Source organism: Falco cherrug, chromosome 17, assembly GCF_023634085.1.
Source record: "Falco cherrug isolate bFalChe1 chromosome 17, bFalChe1.pri, whole genome shotgun sequence".
Taxonomy (NCBI): Eukaryota; Metazoa; Chordata; class Aves; order Falconiformes; family Falconidae; genus Falco; species Falco cherrug.
This window is the reverse complement of record NC_073713.1, coordinates 3,529,486-3,551,634: the sequence shown is the minus strand read 5'-3', so window position 1 is coordinate 3,551,634 and position 22,149 is coordinate 3,529,486. Positions and strand designations below refer to the sequence as shown.

At 53.0% G+C, this 22,149-nt stretch overlaps 1 protein-coding gene across 8 annotated transcripts in view; it reads left to right on the top strand.

Annotated features, from left to right (window-relative positions):
- LOC102047355 (protein CEPU-1) overlaps positions 1-22,149 on the top strand; it is a 361,978-nt gene that overhangs the window by 213,132 nt on the left and 126,697 nt on the right. For 3 of the 8 annotated variants that reach the window (XM_055728658.1, XM_055728654.1, XM_055728656.1), the window contains exon 2: positions 4,956-5,040. In XM_055728658.1, the coding sequence (XP_055584633.1) occupies positions 4,997-5,040 (44 nt within the window). In that variant the 5' untranslated portion in view covers positions 4,956-4,996. Of the gene's footprint in view, positions 1-3,406; positions 3,536-3,809; positions 3,829-4,800; positions 5,041-22,149 lie in introns of those variants that run through there. The other 5 variants (XR_008735461.1, XM_055728653.1, XM_055728657.1 and 2 more) reach the window with 4 other exon arrangements.

Here is a 22,149-nt window from a genome sequence, read left to right as displayed (position 1 = left end):
GTTTCTTTTCACGGCAAAGCGCAGGCAGGGCAGCGGATCTCAGCGTGGCTTTAGGGAAAGGCTCCCCAAAGCACATTTCATTCCAATTTAATAGGACAGTTACTGGAAGTTTCTATAAATGCCGGTTAAATATTAACAGCATCCTTAGCGGGGATTGATGGGGTCTCCTGTGTTGTTTTTAAACACCACGGAGAGGGTGCTGGTAGTCGCTGCCTGCCTTCGGTGTAAGCGATCAAGGGCTGGGTGCCCATGAGGATGCTGCTTGCATTCAGAAAACTGGCCTAGAAACTTCCCCGAACAGGCAATTTCTCCAGCTCTGTGCAGGAATGCCTTTGGGGCGAGAAGGGCTCAAAATGGCTCCAGCCAAGTAAGGCTCTCAATCATTGTTTCTTAATTGGGGCCACCACCATTAACGAGGGGATAAATGAGTCAGGGTGGTGAGCAGGGAGACCACGTCCTTTGTGTCTGCCCTGAATGGTTGTAGACGTTGAGGGCTCAGTAGTTATTCAGGAAAAGCTCCCCCGGACTCATGTGTCATTCACCTGACTAATGCCAAGAAAATTAAGCACTTTTTTGCAACTCTGGGCTTATTGGAGAATAATGTGGTATGCGATAGCACGACTGGGGTTATGAAATCATGTTTTCATTTTGAAGGAACAAGAATGGTTCGAGCATAAATTATGTTTCTGATCATATTTGGCAATTTCAGATTAAAAATAAATTTCCACTTTGGGGTTATAGATTGCCATCTATCAGCTTCCTGAAAAGGAAGAAAGGAATTAAAAGAAAAATCTGGCTGTACAAATTGCCTTGCTATGACCTACTTAGTTGAAAGTAATTTTTTTATTTTTTTTTTTTTTGTTCAGGAATGAAATATTTCGGTGTGGGGAGGCGTAGTATTGTATGTATGTAGGTTTGCAGGTGGCAGGTATATAGTCACGGGCTGTAAGGGAGGATCTATCACCCATCCCTACAAGCAGCTACAAGCAAAATAGATGCTAGAATCATGCTGGATATTTCTGAGAAAGCAGAAAAAATTGCAGCAATCATGTTGTTTTACTTGATAGAGGAACCTTAACTGCAATTTTGCATCTGGTTATCAGCCTTTGGGACCACTTAAATCTGCAGATGAGATACTTCAGTTGGTTCTGCTTAAAAAGCCCGAGATTGGGGCGGTGTTTGGGTAAGAAGGAGCCGGGGTCCCTCGCAGCAGGCTGCGGGAAGCGATGGCCTGGGCCAAATGCCACTGTTCTTCCCCGGGGGTGTTTTGGGGGGCTGTTTTGCTCTCTGCTCTGCCTGCAAGCCTCCCCCTCCCCAGCTATCACCACTGATTGCTCTGATAGAGATGCTCCTCTGCAGAGCAAACCCGTGGGCTCTTGCTCCTTCTAACCCCATCCCGGTCCATGATTTCAGCATCCTCCCTTCCAGTTGCCATCTCTCCAGGGGAGACCCTTGCCCTGCCTCCGTCCCTGCTGCTGCTTTGCTTCCCACCGCAATCCCAAGCCATGCCAGCCCTTGCTTCCCTGCCTGTGCTGCTTATGCTACCCTGTTTGTGGTCTCTGCCAGGAGAGGGGGGCCTTTAGCCTTGCTGGAAAGAAGGAGGTTGAGGCGATAGATACGGAGATAAATATGTACCTAGACTGTGCCTGTGCTTTGCTCCTTCTGTTTGTCTCCTGCCTGTTGCTCGCAAAGGAAAGAAAGGGGGGGAAAATAAAACCAACCAACAACTCTTAGATAAGTAGGAAAAAAGGGAAGAAGCTGAAAGCAAGAAGCTGTGTTTCGTGCTCGGATAGGTGCTGCTTTGCAAGTAGCTTAGCCTGTGTACGGCAGACTCTTCTTCTGCTGTGGTCAAAAACCAACGAAGGAAAAAAAGACTCTCTCATCCCCAGAGGAAGCTACAAAGCTCTCTTTCTCTTGCTGCTGAACCTTCACAGCTGGACTCAGTTGCTGGCTCCTCTGCTGCTGGAGCAACTGAATTATTTAAAGGAACCTTGATTTCATTTTCTCTTTGCTGTTTTCATGCGTTGTGTTTATTGTCTATAGATATTTTTATAGTCTGAAGCAATTACAGCTGTCAGAAAAGAGACGAGCTGTGACAGGCTGATTTATATGTACATTGTATGTATGCAAGAGAGGGAGAGCTGGAGACGGGGAGATAGACCAGGGATTCTGCTGGGCTTTAGTATGCAGGAGCCGGCGATATTGGCTTTAAATTCCCTGGGATTTTCAAACAATGCTGATGATCTCCTAACAGTGGGCCAAATTCAGCCTTTGCAAGGGCTGAAGCTGCTCAGCGGGTCACGTTCTGCCCCAACCTCACGTGCTTCCAGTGCAGGCAGGCGCTTTCTCTCGTGATTTAAGATGCTTCTGGCAATCTGGGCCTGAACGCTGTGTTAAAAGGTTAACTGGCTGTGGTTATTGGAATCCCTTTGGTTTTGCTGACACAGGAGGTGGTCTCTGCCCATCCAAAAGAGCAGCCTTGCAGAGAGAGCAAGCTCTTGCGTGATGAGCGTGGCGATGGCTTGCAGGTCCCGTGCACGAGGGTGCTCCCCACCAGCACGGCAGGGTCCCCATCCCACTGAGGGTGCTTGGATGCTGCAGCAATCAGCAAAAGCAGTGTCTTTTATTCTTTGCCGGCTTGTGCACCCTGGTGCAATGCCAGGATGCCGTAAGAGGCATCTCACCCTACCGCTGATGGTCTGGCTTGTTGCAGTTGGGTTTCAGAGACCCCCCCCGTGTAATTTGTGGGCCCAAAGGATCTGCTGAAGGCAGGCTTTTACCCCTCCCCTGCTAGGCTGGCCAGGAGCAGAGATGCAGAGGTTAAACTCCTCCTGCCAAGCTCTGGGGAAAGCTGCTCTCCCCTCCAGGGGGACCTAGGATAGGTATTCAAGGAGCAGAGAGCCTCCAGAAGAGGAAGAAGTCGAGAGACTTGCAAAGCAATCCCCTTCTCGTATGACCTATCAGCACGCACAATAATAATAAAGCTTTATTTGATTGAGTGTTTCCTCTGCCCGGCACGGCTCATAATGTTTTAGAGATTAAATAGCACAGTTAGCGAATTAAGCAGTAGTTTACAGGGGATTCGGAGACTCCAGGGATTAGTAACGGGCTATGGATCCTTTCACATCTAGGTCACCAGTTTGAATCCCGCTCAGGTTGGCAGCATTTTCAAAAAACAAAACAAAATAATGGTGCTGTGTAAGAGCTGCCGAGCACGTGGTGGGAAAGGGAGGGAGGGAGGAAGGGGGGGACTTTTGGATAAGGTCCCACATGGCAGAGAAGTCACTGGGGACAGCGGGCGGAGGAGGCCTGGTTTCCCCTAAGGCTGGGCTGCTACAGTTTGGGGGGGGGAGGGGGCTTCCAGGGGTGCAGCACCCCAAAAGCTGTGGCTCGGCTGCTGGTGCTGCATTTGCTCGGTGGCTCCAGGACATTGTGCTCTGAGGATGGCTCCCCGGCACCTTTTACCAGCATGAAACTGTGCCTGGAAATATTAATGGGTTTAGCCGCTAGCGGAGGGAAGGAGGAATTACTAGGCGTAAGCAAATGCGATATTTGTTAAATTATGAGCTGATAAAAAGTACGTGGGGACCTTGCTTGCGGCTGGGGAGGAATTTGCCACTTCAGCTCATGCTGTGTGTCTGTGTGGTGCAGAGGACCGGGAGGGCACGCTCCCACCTCTCCTCATCACCACCTGCCTGACTGGGGGGGGGGGGGGAATTGTCCCGTGCCTCAGTTTCCCCTCCTGCATAGTGGTTTTGCCGCCGGGGGAGGGGACGGTGGAGAGGTAGCGGAGGGCAAATGTTAGAGGGAGTGCGGTGCTGGGTGCAGGTAAGCACGCCGGGGAAGGGAGGGGGTGGGTGGGGAGGGGGGGGCCTGACATCCCATCCCCCGAGGAGCGCGGTGCGGCGGGGGTTAAAGTGGGTGTCCTTCGCCCGGGCTGGCGTGTGAAGTGTGCGCCGCTCGGCTGGGCTCCCCGCCCGCTCGCCCGTGTGCGGGTGCTGGGTGCGTGCGGGTGTGCGGGAGCCAAAGTGCCGGTCAGTGATGGAGCCGCTGCCATGACAACCCCGGGCAGTCCGCCTGCGCGCCGCCCAGGGATGCTGCCGGCCAGCCGCGCCGGCGGGGCTGGGATGCTGCCGCCGCCTCGCCCGCTCCCCCGCGCCCCGGCCGCCCCGCTCTGCGCCTGAGCGGCACCGGGGGGCTCCGGCACCCCCCCCGCCGTCCTGCCAGCCCCCCATCCTGCAGCCCGCCCGGACCAGCCCGCCTCTGGGACCCGCCCGCGGGGCTGGGGGAGAGGAGCCGCCGGCACCCCGAGGCCGTTGCCTGCTGCGCCTTCTCGCGCCTGGACCCCTTTGCTAGCTCGCGCCGGGGGTGGTTTTTTTTTTTTTTTTTTTGGTTTTTCCTGGTTTTTGGACTGCCCCCGCTCCGCGCTGCGGAGGGGAGCTGCGAACTCGGGACAAGTGTGCGGGAGCGGGGTGCAGCCGGGCGGCTCCCCCGGCACCTCCTCGCCCAAGTGAGCCTCGGACTGCTTCCCGGGAAGAGCCGGCTCGCCCAGCGTCCAGCACCTTTGCCACTTCTCCTCCTCCTCTTCCTCCTCCCCCCCGGCCCTCCCGTCCTCCTCCCTCACCCAAGGATACTGGGGACTCCCTCCGGATGCCGCTCGGCAGGCTCAGTGCTCGCAGGCTGCCTTGCCGGGGGCTCTCCTGATCTCCGTGGAGCTCCGCATCGCTCGCCCCGGTGGTTTTGCTCCCCCCCGTCCCCACACACACGCACCCCCTCCCTCCTCTTCCCCCCCCCCCCCCGTCCCCCCACTTTTCGCTCCTGGTGGCCTTGTTGGGTGTGATTTTGCCTGTTGGAAAAGTCACTGCTGCGCAGGATGGGGGTCGGTGGGTGCTTAGCCCTGCCCTGGAGGTGCCTAGTCGTCCTCTGTCTCAGGCTGCTCTTCCTTGTGCCCGCAGGAGTGCCCGTGCGCAGCGGAGATGCCACCTTCCCCAAAGCTATGGACAACGTGACTGTGCGGCAAGGGGAGAGTGCCACGCTCAGGTAGGAGCAGCTGGATTTCTGCCTTGGGGGGGTCCTGGTGCACGGCGAGGGCGGTGGGCGACTTTGGGGATGTGACTCGGTTTCCCCACGGGGGATGCATCCTGTCGCTTGGCGGTGCAGGATGGGTGCCGGGCAGCAAGGTGAGAGGGAGGTTTGGGTGCCAGGGGACCGGGCTTTGGCTCGGGCCCCCCCCCCCATCCCAGTCGTCTCGGGAAAGTTACTGGGGGTATGAGAGAAGGGGAGTGCGGTTCCCTCTTGGCCCGCTGCCCTACACCCGTGCGGGGCATGGGCTCGGCTCCTGCTGTCGGTAGTCGTGGCTCGGGCACTTCGGCTGCGTTTGGTGGGGGTAAACATCGCTCCGCTCTTGGGGTGCAGTGCCGGGGGTGCCTTCACGCGTGTCAAACCAACCCAGCCTGGGGAGAAGGGGAGTTGTTGAACCCCCGCTGGGGTTTTGTGCCTTCTCCCTGGTCCAGCCCTGCTGGGATGAGGGGAGTGCAGGATGGGGCTGGCTCCAGGGAAGGCAGATGCTGCTTTCCTTAAAAACCCCCTTGCTCCAGAGGCAGGGGCTTGCTGTTCCCTGCCAGCATTAACTCTTGGATGTGGGGGGAAATGTGGGGCCGGGCATTGCATTGGGGTCCTGCCGCCTGCAGCAGCGATCTGAGGGGTGTGGGGGCTGCCAGGGAAACTGTGATTTTGGTCATTGTAACTTCTGGGACATCTTATGCCCAGATACTCGTCCCTGTCCTCGCAGCAGATGGGCGCAGTCATCCCAGAGGATGTTTGATAGGGACATTAAAAATAAAAAGCCAGGTTTTAATTGCAGCGCTGGGAAGCGGCGCTTGCAACTCCGGCATGCTTGGGAGTGACTTTCCTCCACCGGCGCGTTGCATAGGTGACACTAACATCTGCGGGGCCAGCTGGGTGTGTGCGGTGAAAGCCGCACTCCAGCTTTACGCCAGCAAGTGGAGCAGGGCCAAGCCAGGACGAAAAAAACCTAAGGAGGAATTTCAGCTAAGTCTCTTTTTTCAAGCGGTGGGAAGACTTAAACCATGGGCTGCGTTTGGCCCCTGGAAACATGAATCCTCTCCTTATTTATTTCTTGCAACTCAGCTGTTTGCAGCCTCTCTCCGCCTGCCGCCCCAGCCCTGGCATGTTCCGGGGAGGGAGGGAGGGAGGGAGCTGTGTTGTGGCCATTCCTCTGGATTTGTCTTGCGTCATGACACGACTGGGCAAAGAGGCTTGAGAACGGGTGACTAAGGGTGGAGGATGGGGTGTCTTGCTTAGGAATTTGCCCCGCTGAGCTTGGCTGAAAAGAAAAACATAGCTCCTTCCCTGTCCTGAATTGCTGGGCTCTCCCAAGCACCGAAAAATCCTACAGATCTTGCCACGGGGGTATCAAAGAGGGATGGGTTTGGGTTACTGGGGGTCTGGGCAGCAAAATACATGGGAGGGTGGCAGCAGCGAGGTGGTATGGGCACCGGGGGCTCTGCAAACTTACTGGAAGGAGGCAAATTGCTCACGCTCTGGTGGGGGCCTGCAAAAGGTTTCTGGCACCGATCGTGCTGGTGCTGTGCCCCAGCACCAGCTGCTTGCCCGGTGCTGGTGGAGAACAAAGGAAAGCTGGGGTGAGTCAGCAGGAGGGATGCTTTCCTTCTCTCGGTGGGGGCCAGTGGGAAGCGGGACAAATCCTGCCGCTGGGAGGTGGCCCTGGGGAGGGATGGCAGTGGCTTGTCATCACCCCAGAGCTGCTGCATGCGCATCCCAGTTCAGCTGGGGAGCCAGGCTGGTAGCAAGGGATGTCCTTGTCCCTGCACGGGTGCCTCATCAATACCAGCGTGCCCCAGGAGAATAGGCACGTGGGCTTTGGGGTGCGCAAACTGCGTGGATGATATTCCTGCTGTGCAGATGATGTTCCTGCTGTCCTGCCCCTAGAGTGGGCATCGCTCTTGGAAATTAATGGCTTGCTGCTGCTTGCTCAGTGCACTGGTTTGGTAGCCGGAGAGGTGGAGGCCTGGGTTTTGTGCTAGCATTTTTGGGCATTTTCCCTCTGTCTTGGGGTGGGAGCGGTAAGTCTGGCAGGCAACTACGTTGCTGCATCCCCCAGTGGGTCCTGGTCCCCACAGTCATGCTGCACTGTGGCAGGAGCAGAGGGAAGAGCATGTGAAAACCACACACTTCCAGAGGAAGAAATCAAGGAAGCGCGAATCTTCCTGCCTGCTCTCCTCCCAGCCCCAGCCCAGTATAACCATCGATCTGTTGTGGAGGAGTTCAGAATAGCAATGCTGCTCGCAAAGGTTTTGGTGGACCTGCCGCTGCTCCTGGCCACCTCCTGCCCAGCGTGCAGGCAGCAGCCCTGCCCTCTCCCAGACCTGCAAGGGTGGCAGTCAGGGAGGGGTGCCCAGGAAGGAAAAAGAGGCAAAAAATAGCGTCTTCTTATCTCCCCACTCATTTCCATGTGAGGTGGGAGGATGGTGAGTCGCAGCCAAGGATTTGGAAGGAAAAGAGGTGTTTTGAGAGGTTCCCTTCTTGGTTTTTCACAGCCAACAAAAGGGAGAACAAGCTGAAAACTTAGCAGCAGAGGTTGCCGCTTCTCTGAAGCACTCAGATGTCCTGTCCCCAAGCTGAGAGGGCTCGGCGGTTGGAAATAGGCCAGTTTATCTGGGGTGGTGGGGTGCTGAGGACCCCAAAGCTGCTGTCGAGCAGTGGTGCCCTGCTGAGGAAGCTCAGTGCAGGTCCATCCCCGCCGCCCCTCCGGGCAGAGCTCATTTGGTGCCGGAGGAAGAAGCCGGGTTGAAGGCCATGAGGAGACTCCCCCATTGTAAGGGGGGCGCAGGCTTTGCTCCGTGCACACCCCGTAAATCTGCTGTTTGGAGTTACTCTAGGACCAGAGTCACCAGAAATGCTGAGATATTTCCTTCTGTCTCGTGGTGTTTGCTGGAGGGTACAGCCATGTGTCTTGCTTCGGGGACCAGCACTTTAGATTAGGGTATTAAATTTAAATTAAGTTTAGACCTTGAGGTAGAGGTACCATCTGGGGTAGGAGGGGTAGGATTTACTCCTGGGTGCAGTAAAACCTGCAGGAACTGGAAAAGGGTTTGTGGATGTTGGGTCCGACAGCTTGGCAGTTTTATCGATGGGTGCATTGCTCCCTGAGCTGGGCTGCTCCTGCGCTTGGGGTGGCACCCAGGGCTCGGTGTGTGCCAAGGTCAGAGCTGGGGTGTCATGCTGGATCTCACAAGGCCGCATCGTGAGGATGAGGCCGGTCTGCACCCCCTCCCACCATGTCCAGGCAGCACCTGCCCTCACCAGTAGCGAGCGGCTCATGCTGGAAGAAAACCCACCCTGAACTTTCCTCCAGCACTTGAACCGAGTTCCAGGTGTTGCTGAGACCTTTAGAGCAGTTCTCTCAGCACCAAAACAAATGGCTTGATTATGATTTCACTTTAATTGGCATCAGTCAGCGCTTTCCACAGCGAGGCTCTGACGTTCCCATCAGCATGCACAGGCTGGTATCCCCCTGAATTTACCAGCGCCCTGGGCAGATGGAGGGCAGATCTGGCTGCAGGGCGAGGACCACTTCTTTCACAGGCTCCTCTTTTGGTTTTCTTGGCAAGGTGATGCGATGCCTTTATTTTTTCCCCCCTTTGATTCACGCTAAAAGTAAAATCTGAGTTTAACATGAGTTAAAGCTTCTTTTTTTTTTTTTTTTCTTTAATTTAACCCTGATATTTCCCGTGGTTTCCACTGGGGCTTTGAAAAGGGTTGTGTGCTTTGCCACTGGGATGTGCCACGGTTTACCTAAGCTTGTTTTGCAAATTTATTTTGCCCCTGTTGTGCTCTTGAAATAATTTCGGAGAAATGATAACTTGGCTGCAAAACAAAACAAAATCAAGCATGTTTGTTTGACGGATGCAAACAGAAAGTGCTTGTTTGCTAAGCAGAAAAGAGTATTTCTCAGAAATGGGCCTGTTTTCCATGACTCTTTGCTGCCTCATCTTTCCTCCTTTATCCACGGGAATTTGCCTTTTGGTGTTTTTCTTGTGTAATTTGAAAAAAGGGGCCGGCCCCGGATGGATGATACTGTGGTGTGTTCCAGCAGGCTGCTTTTGCTGGGGTCCGGGGGAGGCTGTGTATCCCCCCCCCCAGCGCTGAGGCAGGGCTGTGCCTGCCAGGGCTTGAGCGATGGTGATTCTCCGCTGAGGTTTTGGGCAGCTGGCTTTGTGGTTTGCAGTCGATGAGTGCAGAAAACTTGCTAGGGGAACCCCACTCCTGTCTCTCTGTCCCGGAGAAAGCGGTGCTCACCATCCCCATAGCCCGGGGGCTGAGCGATGGGGGGCTGGGCTCCTGGTGCGAGCAAGGGAAGCAACGAAGGGCAGGGGTTGTTCAGGGAAGGGTCTGTTTGCTAAACCTTGTCTGGTAGCTGCGCAGCCCTGTGTCTGTTTTGCTCGAGGCTCCCTGCTCCCACCCTTGCTGGTGGTCGGAGCTGCAATAACCCCAGGCCAGCCCCTTCCCACCCACCGGTGCCCTTGCGGACACGCTGGGATGTACGCTGCTCATCGCAGCCCTGCAGCTCCTGCCCAACCCCGCCAGCTCCCCGCATCCTTGCACAACCACCAAACTCCTTATTACTGGAGCAGCACGCTCCCCAGGGCTCGGCTCTGTGGCACGCCGCTCCTGTGAAATATTCATCCCATTCCGATGGTCTCCAAGCCCAGTCCCCCCTGTTTTCATCCTTCTACAGTTACTTACTTCAGAGTCTCACCTGGCAGGGACTGAAGCTCCTGGTTGTTTCCCTGTTCACTTCCCAAGCCCGGACCAGGGGGGATATAGCTTGGGCTCACAACCTGTGGAGGCCAAGGTGTAATTATTTTGCTCTTCCTGATTACTGAGCAGTGAAGGATTTCTGAGCACTTGGGTGGGACCAGCCCCCAGCGGTCCTGCGGGCATGGGGTGAGGATGGAGCTAAGCTGCCGACTTGTATATTAACCAAAGTTGATTCTCCTGACTTCCTCCGTACCCAGCACGCTCACCTCTTTCAAACCTCTCTCCTTTTTATTCCTGAATGTTAGGGAATAAATTCAGGGCTGTGGTGACCCCTTCTCTATTTAGGTGAAGAAGCGGGGGAGCATATTCTCCTGCATCTGTGGCCTGAGTTGGGAAATTGGTGCAGACATGAGCAGTACTGAGGGTTAGGGACTGAGTCCCTATTTCCATCGGTGCCACTTCACTCCTGCCTCTCTCCTCCTTCCCATCGCTGCTGGGCTCTCCTCTCTAGCCAGGCTTTTCTTTCCCTGTGGCTGGAGAGCTTCCATCCGAGGGGCTGCAGGAGCCCCGAGCAGTGCCCACGTGCGATGCTCACGGCTGTTTGTAGCTTGCGAGGCGATTGCTTTGCTTGCGATGGCATGTTTTTGAAAGAGGAGTTTATTGCTAAAGTGACATGTCAGCAAATCTTCGCCACCTCTCTTCCCATCTCAGAGATGGAATCAGCTTAAAGTGGGGAAAAAAATTGTCGTATGCATGGATTATTTTATTTTTTTTTTCCCTGAGTGCAATTTCCATCTGAGATGAGACAAGCTCCTGATTGCTGTGCCAGAGGAGGGTTTCCCTTTATAGCTCTCCTGGTAGAGCTGCTGCCTGCAGTTCACTGGAGCTGGCTGGGCTGGGGTCTCCTAGGGGACAAGCGTGCTTTTCTGGAGCTGTCATCTCCATCGTAGGGTTTAGGGTTAAGCATCTCCGGTCTACCAGCTCTGGCAAGCTTTAAGTCAGACGGACTCGTACCCAGCTCCTCTGGGCTGGGAAAGGCTGATGGGGGAGGAGGAAAGGCAGAGGAAGGGAGGTCAGAGCAGCCTTGCAGGTGACAGGTGGCCACTGGAGGGTTGTTTGGGTGGCATTTCTAATCGTTAAGCCAGGGTTGTGAAATGGATATTCAGTTCTTGGCCCTGTTACTGACTCCTCAAGTGACATTAGGCACCCTTCTAAGTCCTATAAATTTGTGTGCGGCGATTGCAACGCTTCCTTTTGCTGGCTCCGCGAGTCATCTGCTTGCATTGCAATCTTTTTGTGGCAGGATGCATCCCTCTGTAAGGGAAAACGCTAAGAGTGTTCTACTGGAGGGCACCACAGATATCTACTGGTGTCCTCCTCTTGCTTGGAGTTTGAAGAGGCTACCGTGAGCGTTTCTTAGCCGGAGGTGCCAGAGAATTGTCATTGCAGGGATATGTAGTCCATGGTTGTGGTACTGCAGGTGGGTGGGCGATCATGAGATAGGCACTGAAGCAAAATCAGGGAGTGGGGTCAGCAAAAGCAGTGCCACCCCCAACTGTGGGGATCCTCACAGCCCCAAACCCTGCTGAGAAGCTGCTCTCATCACGACCACGAGCTAACCTAAGCCTCCGACCGAAGTGCTTGTGGGTGACAGTCCAAGGGATGGCAACCGGCTTCATCTCTAGCTCTTGGCCATTCTGATGCACCATCCCCGTGCTGCCCTGCTGTGCCTTGGCACAGCCCTTTGGGTATCGAGCACAACGCTGCTTGGCATTGCATGTTGTGCCAGTGAACTGGCAGCTCCGTGCATGTGTTAATGAGGGGTGGTGGGTCGGGGATGTGGGTCATCTTCAGTTTGCCTAAGTCATTGTCCCTCTGTTGGCTTCGCTGGAGTTGCTCCAGCTTCTGCTGTTGGAAAAATCCTCCTCTTGATGTAGTAGAGTTGTTCTTTTCTCCTCCCAGACCCACGTAAACCTGCCAGTTTGAGCTGAGCCACCCTTATTTTCCTTCAGGAGGAAAGGGGAAAATCAGGAAGGAACTAATCTACGACCGCATCAGTGGGAGAACAGGCTAATAGAAATTGTAATGAGAACACAGAGCCAAACAAACAAGCAAATGGCGAAATGCAATCCCACCAATGCAACAGAGATTTATGCCGACAAAGGGGCAGATCCAGTGCTCGTTAATGTCACCACAAGTCTTTACCCTAACTGTAATGGACTGTGGATCGGGTTGGAAGACACTGTTTTCATCTTGCTATAATATGCAGACCGTTAACGGGCTGTGTGTGGAATAGCAATGCGGAAAGCCCTCTCCTAAGGAAGCGGTTGCTCATCGTTGCATGTGGCACCTTTACAAAACCAAGGGGAAATACCTCCTGCTCTCCTTAGGTTTAGTTTCCAGAGGTGCCGGGCTGTGAAGGCACCAAGTCCAAGAATTGGGCTTAGCTACCTGGCTGCTGCAGCATCTACTGAAAGGCCAAATGCATCTTAATCATTAATATATTAATAATCTTGCTTTACATAAGGATTCTTCAGCTGGTGGTGAGGGGTGTTGGCTCTCGCCACCAGCAGTCGTGCTGGGAGGAAGTCGTTAGCTTATATGCAAAGCGAGGAGGCAGAAGAGCAGATGGGTGGGTATGGAAAGGCTGAATGCAAACTTGGCTTTGCAGCTGGATCCTCTCTTGGAAAAGCTAGTGTCAGGGAGGTGGAGACAAGGTCTGGAGAGCTGAGCCTGGTCGGAAGGTGGGGACACCATTGGGGAGAGTGCTGAATAGGAAAGGACACCAAGGGTCAAACAAGAGACGTGCGAGTCCGGCTCTGCATGTCAATGAGGGTAGAGTAAATAAGGAATAAAACCACCTTCCAACATGAGCAGCTGGTGAAATATCACAGATTTTTTTTCCCAGAGATGGCAGATTTTGACCGGCTCTGCGCCTGCAACCATAAATGGCTCTGACACCTGCGTCTGTTTTATCAGACACATGCAGAGCCCCGGACATGATCCAAACATTCATTACTTTGGATTTTTGAGTCTGATTTCTCCCCCCCCCCCTTTTTTTTTTTTTTTTCCCTCCATGGTGGGATCATTATTTTCCCAGCTTCACATCCTCTGTTCAGCAAACCGGGTGTGTTTTTCAGGCTTATGTTTCTTACGTGTCTCTAATAAGAAGCACAATAGAAAGCTGTCACGGAAAGCAAATTCTCAAAGGTACGGAGGAAGAGGAGGGCAGCTCCAGGTTCAGAGCCACTTCCAAATCCCAAGATGGTTTGGACCTCCAGATAGGCACAGCCCTAATGCTTGAAGGTGTGTTTGCGTTCTTACCCTTAAGTCCTCCAAATTCTAGGCGTAGGGCTTTATCCCAGGATGATCTTTATTATCTTGCGTCCCTGTTCCTCTCTTATGGGCCAGTACAAAGCTCTTGATGAGTTCAAAGGAAAAGTGACCCAGGTGGAAACTCGAGCAAGGATTTTCCAAGTCTCTGAGGGTTTGGTGCTTTTCTTGCATCGCTGTTCAGGAGGAGCTAGGCGAGCACCTGCTCCTCATACTCTTACTCAAAAATTTCAGGCTTGTACCATTTGTTATGCAAGAAAATAGTTGGGGTTTTTTATTTCTGAAATAGATCTTTTTACTAAACAATCCATTTCTTTCTCGCGGACCTTGACTAAAAAGAGTTTAGAATTTCCTTGTTGGGAAAAAGGCAGGTTTGGGTTTGGAAAACCAGTATTTCTCTCTGTTAATGTGTGTTTGAGTTCATTGAAGCACCTTGTCAGATTGCACAGGAAACACTCTGATGGAACTAAACTGAGATTTTAGGTTTAAAAGTGTCTTATAGGAAATAGTGCGATTTTGATTTCATTCAGTCTTGGAAGGGGAGGATTTCTGGCTACACGGAGTTTCCCTTTAGCTGAAAAAAAGAGTCTTTCCCTGCTCACCTCTGAACTGCTTTACATTTTGGAGTCCGTTTACCCATCATACCTCATCCCTCCTGTTGCTTGCTCCTTAAAGGAGGAGCTGTTCTGCTTCGAATCAGGCAAAGTTGATGCTGAATATATGTTTTCCAAGGCCAAATTTCAGGCTGGCCCATGCACATCGTAACCCTGTTTGCTCAGCAAACTTGCCCAGTGTGGGAGCCAGGGCAAAATGTGACAGCGGTGGGAGGGAGCAGTTTGGACATGCTCTGATGGCATGTGTGTGTCTAAGTGATGTGATTTAGTCCTCTACAAATACAAAGAGCAAAAGGTATCCGTTAGCCTTGACTCATGTACCCATGAAATTAAAGAAAACCTCTCCCTTCTCGAGACGTTTGTATTCTGTGGCAGGGTAGGACATGGCCAGAAGGTCACAATCCTGCCTTGGGTTGTTATCGCTTCGTCATGAAGGTGGTTGTTGAGGAAGATGCCTTTAGTGCTGCACATCAGCTGGGGCTCCTAAATTTCTCTGGTTGTCCTTGGCTCGTGGAGGACAGCAGCTGCAATTTCCTTCCTGGTTTCAAGCCAGCAGCGTGCAGACAGTTGATTTTGTTTAGCGAGACATGGGGCCCTTCACCTCAGACACCTCTACGAGTCTGAAAGCAGCATGCCGGACAGTTTGGCCATTCAGAGGTCCCCTTGGGGACCTCCGTCCGTTCAAGTGGCACAGCCCTCAGTAGCTTCAACAGGCGGCCAAGGCCTGAAGAGATCACAGGGTGATAAATATCCTCTATGGTCCTTCTAGAAAAGACCGAAGGCTTGGTGGCAATGCATCGCGTAGGAGAAACTTAACCCACCCTGCTGGGACTGACCCTCCGGGGTCGGTGGGAGCTGCGGCATGAAGCCCTCGGAGGTTCAGAGGGAAGGGAAGGTGTGGAGCTGTGTCCTGAGCACAAGGGATCCGCAGCCCGCGGTGGGGAGGGAGGCTGGAAGCCTGCGGAGAGGCGCCGCGGGGCTGCCGAATTAGTGCGATGGGGAGATGTCAGCTCTTCCTCGCAGCTTCCCTTTGCAGCGCCAACTGTCAGTAATTTAACTAACGTTTTGTAAATAAATGTGGCATTCGGACAGCTGTCACCGCGCCTGTTATAAACACTCCTTTTGTCACTAAAAGCTGGCAGTACCGCTCCGTTTCCCCTGTAAATGCAGCTACCACTGCCAGTTAGCTCCTGAAGCCAGGGCTGTCAAGGAATCGCACGCCGGCCGGTGGCTGGGAGACCGTGGCTTCGCGCAGGGAGCACAGCGAGGCATTGCCAGAGCCTGGTGCGAAGGCAGCTTTTGCATCTCGAATATAAATAAATGGCCCGATCAGCGAGCAAGAAAACCCATCTGAATGTGGCTGTAGGGCTGGTGGATTGCCAGCCAGGATCCTTCCTTGGGCGGTCCAGCTGTGGCGCTGGTGGTGGCACCAGTTCCTCTGCCATCTCGTCCCAGCCCCGTGGGGAGCACCAGTAGGATGAGATGGGCAGCCCAGCCAGGTTTGGGCTTTGATGCGCCAAGGGAGCAATTTGGCACTGGCACCGCAAATGCTTTTCACTTTGGAGCGTGGGCTTCTCGTGCATCAGGCTTTGGTTTCGGTAAATTCGGTCTCTCCGGGACAGGGTTGGACTTGAGCAGAGAGATCTGTCCTTTGAGCCCATCAGTCTTGCTCAGCACGCTTGTCCTATTAGGAGCATATTCAAAACCTTCAGGCAGTCTGGATGCTTCTCCTCCTAACCAACCTGACTGGAGAGGGGATGCTGTTGTCTTTCTCTTCGCTGGGAAGTCTTGATCCGGTACTGCTTTTCTTCTCTCATCCATGGGGGATCCCTACAGCTCCAAACCACCCTCCCCTGGCCCACGGCGTTTCTCTCCCAGTATCGGGTGATATAACTTTCAGCAGTCAGCACCTATAGCCTTGCTGTGCTGCATTGATGTGTGATGCAGGCAGTATAGAAATCAGCACATGACATCTCTCTCTAAGCTGCTGTAAAATTAGCTTCATCTCAAGTGGCAGAAAATGATCATATCCTCGCTTGAGGGCGATGAAGAATATTCCTGAGTCACTGCTAGTGATGAAACAGGCAGAAAATCCAGAGTGATACACAACTGCCCACTCAGTTTTAATCGTTGAGGCCATTTGCTGCTGCAGAGCCTGAAGACGCGGCTTCCTCCCCCTCTCCCTCCCTTTCATCCATCACTCCCCTTGGCGACCCAGGCTGCGGATCCCAGTAGGGGTAGGAGCAATTCCCCATCCCACCGGCGAGGCTGCAGGCTCTGAGCATCTCTGGCTTCTTCACCGTTCCCCAGAGAGAAGAGGAGGGGGTCAGAGCTCCCTTTTCTTAAAGCAATCAGAGGGAAAAGATGGAGCCTGCCCTCCTCGGTTCTCCTTCTTCCAGGCTGCCATTCTGCAGCCTGGGAAGAACTCTCCTCCAAGCTTATCCTCATCTCCACAGATTCTCCCTGCTGCCTTCGAAGCAGCTGCTGTGCCCACGAGGACGTTTCCTTTCACGTTTCTCCTCTGTCAGCTTTAGTTCAAAGCCGTCTCCCTGGATTTTTATGTCTTAGATAAAGCCACCCTCTTCCCTACAACTGCCAGCTCAGTGCTTGGGAAACCTCTTGCCAAATTTGCTGGCGACTAAGGCCAAGAAAACCCTTCAAAACACGGATGATCAGAAGCAAAGCGCTGTAATGCTTCTCTTCCTTGCATATGCTCCCTGGCAGCATGTTAGCGCGAAGGACTCCTCGAAGGAGGCTTCCTGCAAGCCCTGCCCTGCCAGCTTTCCCCCAAATTCAGATGGAAGCCCCCCACGCTCCTGGTGGAGGTTGAAGAGTCTGTAAAACCCTGGCGAGGTTCACACGAGTCCTTCAGCTTGGGAATCACCTCCTTCTCCTGGTCTTCCAGGCAGCTCAGTCGCCACCGACCTGGTTCAGCATCATTTTGGGGGAAAACCGTAGCAATCCTCCGGTTTGTGCAAGCGTTTGAATGAACGCTTTCTCTTCTGCAGACGGGGTTTGTCAGTATTTATCCCTTAACCTGATTTTTAGATGTTCTCTATCCTGCAGATTTGCTGGGATATGCTATTCACACAAAACTCTCCTGGTGTCAGACTTCTGCTAGGATAGCTTAATAGCTCCTACCAGCCTGCGAGGGGAATACGCACGACTGGCAACAGTACAGCCGTGCGGGCATAAATGTGTCAAAGCAGGGGGGTTGCCAGCATAAAAAAATACTGCCGAAGCTCATTCCCCCACCGACGGAGATTGCTGTACCAGCGAAAGTTTTCTGCACCGGTCGGCCAAATCTGGGCAAGTTTCCGTGAATCCCGCTCTTCTCTCCATAATCCCCGGCAGCTTTGCACGCCGGGCGTTTATTTGTCAGTGCAAGCAGGTGCAGAGCTGCAGGACATGGGCTGAGCATCCCGCTTTGGTGGTTATTCCTGCCTACAGCCGCTTTATCCTCGCGTCAGGCAGCGCGAGCAGCTTCTCCTCCTCAGCTTAATGTCCTTTTTTTATTTTTTGTTTTTTTTTTTTTTCTCATCTCTTCCCCAAAAAGGCGAGTCTGGATGGTGTGTTTTGGGTTAGGTTCAGCAGAAACCCAGGAGACAAGTATCGTAATGAATAGCTGGGTGGTAATTTGGGGGTTTTAAGCGTTATCACCAACCGCCCCCAAGCACACTTGCATTCTGTGCACACAGAGCCTGAATTTGCGTGTGTGTGTGTGTATATATATTTATGTATCTTGTGCAGGGCTAATGAACAAAGATAGATACAGCAATAAGGAGAGTAATTTGTGCAGATACCTGTCGAGAGAGGCAGGACACGGGGATAAAGCCAGCGGGAGCTGGTGCAGATGGCAATTGCAGATAGCGTAGCCATAGCCAGGAAAAGCGGTCCCTTGGCAAAGCAGCAGCGGGGGCTGCTTTGGGGAGAGGTGGGGGGACAAGCCCGTTAGTAAATGCTCTAATCTTTTCTCCGGGTGGTGCCAACTGCTGCCTGTTTCTCCTGCTGTGAGTCTGAAACAGCCCCGCTAACCTCTGGCAAAATCAGGAGGATAACAAAGGAGGGAAGGCTGACTTTGTTTGCGGCATATTTTATTTTTATTTTTTTTTCGCTGGCTTGGGAAGGAAGAAATAAAGTTGGATTTCAAGTGGGGTTGTTGCAGTAATGGAGGGAAATGAGAAATGCTCTTCAGCTGCCTTCTCCTTCCTCGTGTCCCCATAAATAACCCTTCTCGCCGGGAGACGGCTCAGCTCTTACTTAGAGGAGAGAGCCGGGTTCTGGCTGGTTCGTTGTTGTTTTTTTGCCGTGGCTTGAGGGCCACTTCCCTTTCCTGCCTGCACTTCACCTCCTCGGAGCCTGCTCATCCCCAGGGCTGCTCTCCAGAAAAGTGATTTCTCTTCTGCTGTGGTTTGTGGGGAGCCCCTGCAGCAGGCAGGGCTGCTCCCCGAGAGCCGTGGCTCTGGGGCACGAGCATCGCTGCCGGTGCCTTGCCGGCTTTACCGCCGTGTTGCCGATGCCACGGAGCAACCAAGCCGTGGTGCTACCTTGGTGTCAGTCCCAGTTTCCTTAGGGCAAATGCCAATGACAAATGAAGTGTGAGCCTCTGGGGGGATGGACAGCCACAATCCCAGGTGCCTGCTCCTGGGGAGATAGCCAAAAACCGCTTAAAATGCTCACGATGCCCCGTGATCCTTCCACATCCCACCTCCTTTGATTAAACCCAGGTCCAGCCGTACGGTAGCTGTATCCAGCAGTGAAGCCCTGTCCTTCTGTAGGTGAGGCAGAGCTTGCATACCGCGCCTGGGGACCAAGGGACAAAAAAGTGTCACTGTAGAGATGGGTTTTGGTATCTGTGGGATGATCTTCTAAGGATTTATCGGCAGGTTTTGCATGCAGTTTAGCCACTTTGTCACTAGTTCACTTGCCTAGGAGTCATTTAGAACTTCTCTGTGAATCCATGGAAGCCAGGTGTGGGTGATTTCTCTTCTTCTACGTGCCCCTTTCCCCCTTCACCATTTCTGCTAACTGTTGTGAATCAGCTGGCTGATTTCATTCAGGTTTTTCAGAAGGCTGGGTGTTACATTTCTACAACTCCCATGAAAAGAGGCAGGTAGAGGTCAAGAGACCTCGTTAGTCCTCTGAAGTAATAACAGAATGAGCTCAACTCTTGTATGAGACACCCGAGAATCTGTGTGGGCATTGGCTGTATGCAAGACTCAAGGGAAGAAGGAGCTCCAGCCTGAGCTTGCATCATTTAAGACTAAAATAAGTAGGAAACCATGCGTTCCCCGTGGTATGTGTGGAACTACTCATTAAATGCAGCAAGGAGTCCAGGTGGGGAAGGGTTGAGTGCTCCAGATTGTGTGTAAGGAAAACTGCAAAGATGATGTTGTGTTGATGGAGACAGGCTGCCAGTCGTGGTATCAAAGAGAAGAGACAAAAGCTCAGGGTTTCGTGCTTAATGCAGCTGATATCAAATGGGGGATGCTGCACTTTGCTTGCCTGAATCAGAAGACTGCAACAGCTGGTGGCTGTGGCATTGCTGAAGCCGGCTGGCTCACCCTTCCCTTCAGTTACAAAAAAATATAAAGGAAAAAAAGCCAACAAAACCACCACAACAGCAATGACAAAAAAAAAAAAAAAAAAGACAAAAAAACAAAGCCAGTAACTTGCGTTCCAGAAGTTCCTAATGCTGCAACAGGCAAAGCACTGGAGATAAAAGAAATAAAAAAGCGGGGGAAAGAGGGAGAAAATGCGTTTATGAGCTCTCAAACTAACAGCATGCAACTCTCATATTATTTTTCCTCCTTAGCCTTTGAAACAGAACAACGGCCCGGAGCCTTCTCGGCAGATGGACAATGTGCGTGCCTTAACCACTTAACAGCCATTAGCTTAATTTCACGTACTGGAGCCAAATTAAATAATAAGTAAGAGGCTATGAAAAGCTGGTTTGGAGGCTGCGTTACTGCCTTTCACTTGATAACCTTCTCATAAACAGATGCTCTCTCTCTACCCTATTAACCTTGTCTGAGAGCGGGGAGGGGGGCTTTGGTGAAGGGAACAAGCCAGACCTTGGTGGGGAGGGGGGAGGTGAGCCGGAGGGGCCAGATGTGCGGGTCCTCCCTATTTCGGAGGCTCCTCTCCTTTTGCTCCCCCAATGCCCCAGCCGTGGAGGAGTCGCTGAGCAAGAGCTCATTCTGCGGTTGCGTCCAGGTCATTTGAATGTGCCAAATGATTCATCTTGATCAGCGAGCCCATCTGTACCTGCTGGGTGAGGCTGCACCACCCGGAGCTGATTTTGTGGACAAATCTGCTTTACTTGGAGGAAAGGGGAGATGGTGCTGATAAACACGAAAGGGGAGGTGGCCCTGTGGCTCGGTGCCTAATCCCTCCCCGCGTTCGGCTCAGGCAGGGCACGGGGGGCTGCTGCATCATCCCTCCTGGTCGCGCCGCTGGCATCGCCCTTGCAGGTGACGTCATTTGGCTGCTCTTTGCCTCTTTCTTCCCCCGTGTTGAAACAGGGACAATAGTACTTGCCTAAGCTTTGGGAATTTGTAAGGATTAGTTTGCAAAATGCATCTGAGGTTATTTTGGCGATGGGAGGGATGTGCAGAAGGGGTGCCGTGCATTTCTCCTGCTGCGAAAGATTTGGGGACGGCTGCCTTACTCCATCACCGCCCCCCTTGCCACGAACTATCACTCTGTGCTTTGCGTCTTGACTTGGGGCCTTTTTTAAGTTTTCAGGGGATTATAGATGACCGTGCAGCTATTTTTGGTGCAAGGTTTTATTTATTAAAAAGCCATCTTCCTTCATTAAAAAGATACGTTGATGGGAAATAGATGAGCAGCTCTATTACTGGCGGGGAGCGTGCCACGCCAGCCCGGCGCCACCGAGCTGCTGTGCTGCGTGCCCTCCCTTGATGCAAGAAATAAATCCCTGTGGAGCCACCCAAAATTCGGCGTGTGAGCCATCCCCTTGCCCCAGCTGCAGGGTCTGAGACCCTGGGATAGATGTGTGTGTTTGGGTTCAGTGCAAGGTTTCCAACATGCTGTTCCTTGGTGTCAGCAGCAACTTGAGTTTCCTTTTTGGTTGGTTTTCCTCCTTCGTCTAAGTTGTCACGCAGGCTCTGCTTTTCTATGCAAAATCCATCCTCTGGCTGGCACGGGAACCAATAAAGCCGTGTTTCTTACAAGTTTGCTTCATTTTGGTCCAAGTAGGAGTAAATGACTTGCCGCCTGCGGCGGGGATGTTTGGAAAGGCTTTGTGCTGTGTGGATTCTCTGAGGTTCAGATGAGAATGAATCTCATTTTTATGTGGCCTTTTCCTCCGCGGGGCACTCGCAGAATCCCTCTCCTGTACCTGGCTGCCTATCTGTACTAGACTTGCAGGTACTTAATGTCTTTGAGCCATCTGTTCCTCTGTCAAATTTAGTTAAAATTGGCCAAAGGCTTCACAAATTATTGGGGAAGATTGCTAGACAGAGGCACACAGGCAAAGAGTACGATTGCATATGCTCATTCCAGTAGGAGTCAAGGCTGAAAATACCTCAGGGTGTGTTATTTGGAGACAAGGCAGCTGGGGAGAGGGAATCCACATCCACCCCTTCCCCAGCGCCAGGAAGACTAGACTGGGATCTGTATTTTGGTACAAAGCTCCTCCGCGGAGGTGGACTTTGCTTTGGGTAGGATGTGCCGCCTTATCTTTTCTTTCTTGCATAATGTGACTTTCTGTCCAAAATGAGCCGCGTACACCTTTTTTTCAAGGCACTGACCCTCCTGCCGAGATGCTGCAGCTGTACTTTCAGGCAGCTGTTTGCTGAAGAACTGCTCCGGCAAGGGCTGGGATGAGGGGTCTGCTTGGAGGTGGCAAGTGGCATCGCTGGCATGGTAGCAGCTGCAGAATCAAGCAAGCAGCGCGGGCAGAGTGAGCCAGGAGGAGAGGGGAGGGTTGTATGTGGGTAAGAAGGTTGAGCAAACAGGAGTCCTGGGTCACCGTCCCCCCCGGGCCAGGCTGAATGGGCTGTGCCTCCTGCAGCCTTTCCCAAGCGCCTGTCTCTGGGTTTATATTTCTCAGCTCAGTATTTTTCAACCTGAGTAAGACATTAGCTTTGGGAGTGCTGGTACTTTCCTCCAAGAGCTCCTCCTCAGCTCTGGATGTGGTCCTCCCCAGTGCAAAATCCTGAGCAGGTGCTGGGTGGAAGTCCCCGTGTGAAATGGCCGAGGAGATCTCGCTGGGCACCGTGGGTAGCAAGAAACACGCGGAGAGGCTTCACGCCGTGCTGTTCGGATGGATGGAGTACTAACCAGCTCGTTCTGTGCACGCCATGAGTTCCCACTGTGAGCACCGGCTAACGTGATGCCTCTGTGGCATCGTTGGGCGCAGCTGGATGCGTTC